Genomic DNA, 7,669 nt, shown 5'->3' with positions numbered 1-7,669 from the left:
CATTAACGTAACAGTTAAAGTGAAAATTCAACAGTCAAAGTTAATTTTTCTTTTTGTTTTTTTTTTGTTGTGAAATAAAATCCAAGATTATATGAAACTCCCAATTTTTAGACAGAAATCTGTTGCCTTCTTTCTAAAAAAGATGCGGGCAAATTTTGGGGTATAACAATATCCAACACTTTTTTGATGTGTGCGGAGGAACGCTTGCGATTGAAACCTTTGTTGAAAGGTGTACTGAATGATTTAAAATAGAATGCACAGCCAAATTAACTGAGAACTACCCTGCCCCAGGTTAAAAATGCGAGTTTTTTCGTACAGAAAGAAACTCCTACTTCGAAGGCTCAAAGGGGTTGACAAGGGATTAACTTCCTTATTTCTCCAGTGTTTGGGAAATTGAAACAATGCCTGTACATCATCAACAAAGTTTTATTTGAAAGCATGCAATTCAACAACTTGGGTATTTCGTTGTCATCATCCTCCCTCCAATCTTTGCATAAAACACAAGTTTGATAGAGAAAGCAAATGGAAGACTTTTTTTGTTGTAAAAGAAGGCATAAACATAAACATAGTGGATGTAAATGAATTCAAAATATGCAATGCTCATTTCATTAAAATTAACATTCAGAAACAAACAAAGTCTAAAAGTAAACAGTACATTAAAGGAAATACGAACAGTAAAGAAACAAGGCCTACTGACTAATCAGCAACAAGGATGAGCTATCCCGTCTGAAACACTTGGCTTTAGGAGACCATATGGCTTTGACTTATCTTCAGCCACTCTGATCTGGAAAAGGATTGGTGACAACATTGGGAGCAACATCTCTAAAAGAGAGGAGCTTCAACCTCACCAACTCTTGCACTATGGCCTTCAAAGCATAACAGTTTTCTAAATCATGGCCAGCACCACCCTGATGAAACTCACAATGAAGATCAGGCCGGAATCATTTTGAGGGAGGGTTTCGAGGAGGAGGCATGGCTCTTGTCATGATCAACCCTTTTCGAACCAACGCGGGATATAGTTCAATGTAAGTCATGGGAATAGGATCATAAGTTATCCTACCACGATTCTGATTCTGGTTAGCAGCCTGAGGTTGAGTAGCTTGAACTTGCACAGGAGCAACAGCGGCTACATACGGCTGATCACCATTTTGAGGTCTATGACGAGATCCTATTCTGTCATCTGACACGGCATTAGTCTCATTCTCTTTCTTCTTCTGGAAGTTTCCATAAGTTTTCTTTGCTCCACCAGAAGATTCAGCAACATTAGCAACTTTCCCATTCTTGATTCCTTCTTCGAGTCTCTAACCAATGGTAACCAAGTCTGTGAAGTTTGAGGACACACTACCAATCATCTTCTCCCAGTAGAAAGGGGAGAGAGTATCCATGAACATTCCAGTCAATTCTTTCTCAACCAATGGTGGCTCCACTTGAGAAGCTAGCTCTCTCCAACGTTGAGCGTATTCTTTGAAGGATTCTTTCTCTTTCTGAGACATATTCTGCAATTGTCGACGATCAGGTGCCATGTCCAAATTGTACTTATACTGCTTCATGAAAGCATCAGTCAGATCTTGGAAGCAATGAATGCGACTACTCTCAAGTCCCATATACCATTTAAGCGAAGCTCCACTCAAACTATCTTGAAAGCAATGGATGAGCAGTTTGTCATTCTTGGTATAAGCAACCATCTTGCGGTAGTACATGGTCAAATGGCTTCTTGGACAAGTGTTTCCTTTATACTTCTCAAACTCTAGAGTCTTGAATTTTGCAGGCATGACAACATCAGAAACCAAACACATGTTTTCAGCAGTAACCCCAACGTAATCATTGCCTTCCATGGCTCTAAGTCTCTTTTCTAAAATCTGATATTGCTCTTTGACATCTTCAATATCTCCAACATCTCCTTGACTTCCATTTTGGTAACGGGCAGCTTGATATTCAAACAAAGGGTTCACATAAGCAGGTTGAGCCATAGTGTGCACGATAGGCTGAGATTCAGTGAAGACAGGAGCATGAAAAACTTGATTTGAAGACTGACCAATCACAAGTTGTGGAGATTGACCAATACCAAGAGTCTTCTCATAGGGAGGGGTGTAACCATGTGGCAAACCAAACTCAGGCCATGTAGAAGGTGGTTGTAGAGTAGGTTGAGGGTCAACATCAGCACTTGGGACTTCAACAATGACAGTCTTCTGAGGCGGTTCTCCTCTAGCAATCAAAACTTGCAGCATTTCAGTTAGCTTGGTCATGCCTGACTTTAATTCATCAATTTCCATTCTGACCTCTACATTGTCTTGCTCTTGGTATTCCATTCTTCTTCTGACGTTGGCTCTAGTTCCGTACTTGTGTGGAGGAATCAGCTTGACGGTAGACAGACAACTCTGAAGATGGAGACATACAAGGATAAGTTTTCTGGACAACCTGGATGAATGCATGAAGTATGCAAATGATGCAATACAAATGCAATGTTGTTTTTGTTACTGTTTGATTTTCAAAGAATTCAAGTTATTAATTTGTAAACATCAAAGCATGAAGGAAGTAAATCCTAAATTGGATCAAAGCATTGATCAAGTTATCATCAATATCAATCATCTATCTTGGTGGATTAGGGTTTTGACCCCATCAACACCCAAGATCCATCAAGTTCGATGAAACTTATGATGTTTACAAAGAAAGACCTATAAGCTCCTTGGAAATCAAATGAATGCATGGTTTATGTATCCTTCATAATCAAGGTCACACAAGGTCACACAAACAAGGTTCAAAGTCACGAGCATGGAGTCATGGTTAAGAACCACCCACAAAGGTATGTACTAGGGAATTTTGTACCTGCCGAACGGGTTCTACAAAGGTTCCCAGAGATTTCAATCTTCTATCGGATAGTACCGGCTCGCACAATTGCTCATGGGCGCCAATAATATTCCTAAAAAGACCTCGTATGAGCGTAGCATCGCATGACAACAAGAACAAATTGGTACTTGAACTTGTTTCTGCGCTACATCCTAAAAAGGCTTAGATGGGTTAAAACGGTTCTAGGTCATTCAGCTTCTACGGACACTCACTATTGAAAGTAATAGCGTTCTTACGATAGCTCGTAACAACATCTACTACCTTCCATGAGGCCTCCACTGATTGGGGTTCCACCATATGATGCTCATGTTAAGGATCGCTCCTGACATGCAACTATTGGTCTTACCACCTCCTATCTCAAGTTACTCACAAAAGTTCGGGTTAGGACTTTATCTCATCACAAAGTATCACCCAAGTAACCACATAAACAGATAAGAATACATACAAACTAAGATATATATATATATATATATATATATATATATATATATATATACAAAAAGAACAAATCAAACAATAAGCAATAACATAAACACACAGATAAACAAAATAGGATAAACCCACTTAGGGAAGTCCCTAGCAGAGTCGCCACTTTTCTGTAGCGGCGGAAAATTTGAGATTAAGCCATTGGTTAACTTAACTCATTTAAAAAGCAAGAGTCGCCACCGAACTTTTTTGATTCCAAAAGAGGAAAGGGAAAAAACTCGAAAAAACCACAAAAGAAATCTAGATATGGGGGTTGGTTATGCAAGGGGAAGATGTTAGCACCCCTCACATCTGTGGTACTCCATAGGAGCCTTTTGAAAATCTGTGTTTATGTTAAAATCATTTTTTGCTTGCTAAAAGAGAAAAGAGAAAAGGAATATATACAAAAGAAAAAGGTTATTTACAAAAGTTTGCTCGACAAGACATAAAAATCTTGTGCCTACATACCTCCTCAGTGCAATGGAGAAGTCAGAGCATTTGTAGTTCTGCTCAAAAGTTTTGAAAAAGGTTTTATTGAAAAAGGTTTTATTGAAAACAGTTTTAAAGGAAAAAGAGTGCGAGTGCACAAAAGAGTTTTAAAAGAAAGATCACGTGACAAAAGTCAAGGTTTTATTATGAAAAGAGTTTTGAAAAACAGGTCGATGGCGGTGCGCAAGGCACTCGACTTATGGTAGAAAACGGCTAAGGTCCTAATATTCTTTTATTTTGAAAAACGGTTAAAAGCATGCAAGCAATAATAAAATAAAGCGGTAAAGGAAAGCGATAAAAATTATTACAAGGCCTCGGGGATGGGGATTACAAACTTAAACGAATGGGGATGAAAATTAACTACTAATTATTACAACCCAATTGAAAATTAAAGCGGAAAATAAAAGGATAATATATACAAAAATTAAAATGAATTATAAATGTCCACAATAAAGTCCTCAAAGCAGGGCCGGCCCTGTGGGTGTGCGACAAGTGGCACCGCACAGGGCCTCAAATATTTAGGGGCCTCATAATTAGAAATATAATACTGTATATATTAAATAAATGGTATTTTACAGTATTATCATAGATGTCCGAGTGGTCAAGCGGTGGTTGTTTAGTCTGGCATAGAGAAATGTCCTTGCTTCGATTCCTACTTATCGTGTTTTTAGCAATTAATTCTTTTACTTCTGTAACAAAGAAATGGCACACTTCAACATTGATCCTATAATAATTAGTGTAGTTTATTTTAATTCTTCAATTATTTTATTATCACGTTATAATATTTTAGAATTTAAAGTATTACTTAAATTAAATTTTATAAGAAAGATAATTACTTTTTGAAAGATAATTACTTTTTTAGATACAGTTTTATAAGAAAGATTACTTTTTTGAGGTATATCTAAAATATTTAATGATAGAAATTTGGATAATTAGATGTCAAAAATATTTTTTAATTATAAAAAGTAATTGAAAATAACTTCTAGTATTTTAAAAAATTCTAATAAAATCATTTTTTAAATCTATAACAAACAAAGTCTTAGTTAAACTTCACATATGATTTTTCTATTTTTAATAGAGGTTATGACAACAAATATTTGTTATTTTTCGTCCATACATTTTTAATTTTATTCTATTTTTTAAAATTAATTTATTGAAAAATGACTTTTTAACAAATGATATTATTAAATATTTTAAGATATTTCATACAATCAACTCAATTGTTACGATATTTTTATGATAAAATATAATGTAGTGTTGGATATGGCTTAACCTATTATTTTTAATAGAAGAATATATTATTTTTTAAAATATATATTATTCATTTTTTAATATATTACAAATTAAAATTATATATTATTATTTATATAAAAAACATATTTTTAAAATTCGAACAGGGCCTCTAAAATGTTCGGGCCGGCCCTGCCTCAAAGATTGTAGTACCTCACAAAAATCAAACAAATGTTAGTACGGATATAGAAAATGATGCATGAACAATGATGAAGAAATGTTAACAAATATTAATCAAGATTAACTAAGAAAAATATAGAAATAATCATATTAAAAGGAAATTAAAAAATAAACAACATATTTTTGGTGTTTTTAATATGAAAATAAAATCTTAATCTAAACATGTTTTTGGTATTTTTAATTATGAGAAATAACATCTAAATTTAATATAATAAAATATTTTTTTGTATTTTTAATAATAGTAGAGAAATAAAATCTAACTAAGCATATTTTTGTATTTTTCAATTAGCATAAAAACAATAACACAAAATACAAACAAATAACAAGAAAAATACTAAATGGGCTAAAATACTGAAATGAGGGTGTAAATAGCAAAACGGACTTTGGGCTTAGTTGCAGGCCTAAACTCGGTTCAAGTTCCAGCCAGGAGGGGTACATAAAGAGCAAGGTGCTGATAATCATTTGGGCTTCCAGCATCAGACCCACAGTCAATTACAGGTGACACAAAGGGGGTGTAAGGTCGCAGTAAGGTGCATCAAGTAAAGAGAAAACTGATTGGGCCCTAACACTCAAGCCCACACCAATAAAAACTAACAAAACCCTAAGCTGATGATGGAGCGGCCCGCCCCTATAATCACTCACCCAACTTGGTTCCCCTGTTTCCTTTTTGTTTCACGTTCTCAACCCCTCTTTCCTCTGTTCCTCCCAACTCTCCCTCATGATTTCTCACTCTGGCCCTCTCAAATGTTCACTCGGTTTCCATGCTTCAAATTCTCAAAATCCAAACAATAATAACAAAAGTTCTCCCTCACTCTATATCATTTCTCGGTTCAAACAACAAGCAACTCTCATTATCTTTCAACTATACCTTCTGTTCTTCCTCTCAGAAATTATACCCATAAACGAAATCGACTCATAACTCGAACAAACAATAGAGCCAAACCGCAAAAGTCGAATCAAATCGTAAAATTACAAACACTCCTAATGGCATAAACGACAAACAAACAAGAAGGTATATGTGCAGCAAGAATCGTGAAGAAAATACCTAAATGGAGGTCCTCTTGTTTCTGGAATCCCGCTGTTTGAAGCTCCGGTGATGCTTCGATCTCCCTTGCTCTTCGTCTCGATCTGAGTGTTGTTGCTTCTGCGGTTCGTTACTGAGTTGTTGTTGTGAAGATGCGGTGTCGGTGTTGTCAGAAGTAATGAGCTCTATGTGGAAAATGTTGACGCGTCGGATCAGTGAAGGTTTTGGAGTGTGTGGTTGAAATTGTTGAGTAGGTTTGTGGTGAGGTTTTGTTGTTGAGAGTTTTGCAGAGGTGCATTGAATGGATTTATGGATGTGTGTAGTAAAGATTTGTGGAGAAATCACAGGTTATGTGAGTGCCATGGTGATGATGATGGTGAAGTGGTGTTTATTTAAGTTTTTCTGGTTTGATGAATGTTACAGGTTTGGTTGAATGAATGGAGAATCGGTTTTGATGAAGTTTGGAGGAAGCTTGGTTTCATTTGAGCAGAGTTTCTTTGCCTTTTTCTTCCTCCTTTCTAAACCGAGGCAACAACAAATGTCAATACAAAACTCAGAGGTGATTCATGGATCTGAATCCCTCTTGAGAGTTAATGAGCAAACAAATTTTAAGACATATGTGTGAATATTGAAAGCAGGTTCAAGATGCAGGAATTTTGGAATGGTATTAAACAAATTTGGAGGAGAATTTCAGGTGATATTCAAGCAGAGTAACATTGCATTTTTTCTCCTCCCCTCTCACTGTACTGAGCAGCTTGTTTTATAGGCATAGGAGAGTGAGGGCTCAAAGGGAATTTCTCATGAGGAGAAAGATCAAAGGGAATCAAAGTTTGTTATGATGTGGAGCTGATTTTGTGGAGGATCAATGCAGAAATCGTGAGGAAATTTGTGAGCTGGCAGAAATTTGTTGGAGTGAGGAGAATGAAGATATTTTTCTCTTTTTGTCTGTTGTGAAAGTTTTGTTTTTGTGAAAATTGAAAACCGGAAACGTGAAAATGCATTGTTGTGTAGGTCCCCACAAGAAAATATGGCTTTGAACTCAAATAATCAAATGGGCCTGCAACTTTTTATGACAAGTAGACCTTGCAAATCTTGGACTTTAGAGCAAAATGATATGGACCTTCTAATTAATCTTTAGCCTTCCTCTTTTATTTTGCACCTATTAAAGGAACAAAACAAAATAAAAGTAATAATAAAAAACACAAAGAAAATTGTTTTAACATTTTAATAGAAGTTCAAAATAAATTGAACCAAAATTAAAATATTAAAATCATGCAATAGTTAGTCTATATAAAAACTATAAATTGTAAGATGGTGTATGAAATGAATGTATTATATATTTTTTTCAATTTTTTTGAATGTGAATGATGCAAA

At 35.3% G+C, this 7,669-nt stretch overlaps 1 protein-coding gene across 1 annotated transcript; it reads right to left on the bottom strand.

Moving 5' to 3' along the window:
* Positions 1 to 605: 605 nt before the first annotated feature.
* On the bottom strand, positions 606 to 7,238 carry LOC131594921 (uncharacterized). Its single transcript, XM_058867118.1, has 2 exons — positions 6,317 to 7,238; positions 606 to 4,490 (listed from the first exon to the last, which is right to left on the bottom strand). Exon 2 carries the CDS (start codon positions 2,430 to 2,432, stop codon positions 1,302 to 1,304), a length of 1,131 nt encoding a protein of 376 aa, XP_058723101.1. The 5' UTR covers positions 2,433 to 4,490; positions 6,317 to 7,238; the 3' UTR covers positions 606 to 1,301.
* Positions 7,239 to 7,669: the final 431 nt, after the last annotated feature.

This window comes from Vicia villosa, linkage group LG4 (genome assembly GCF_029867415.1).
Source record: "Vicia villosa cultivar HV-30 ecotype Madison, WI linkage group LG4, Vvil1.0, whole genome shotgun sequence".
In the NCBI taxonomy this organism is placed as follows: domain Eukaryota; kingdom Viridiplantae; phylum Streptophyta; class Magnoliopsida; order Fabales; family Fabaceae; genus Vicia; species Vicia villosa.
The sequence above is the reverse complement of the archived record's forward strand: the minus strand, read 5'-3'. Positions and strand labels throughout refer to the sequence as shown.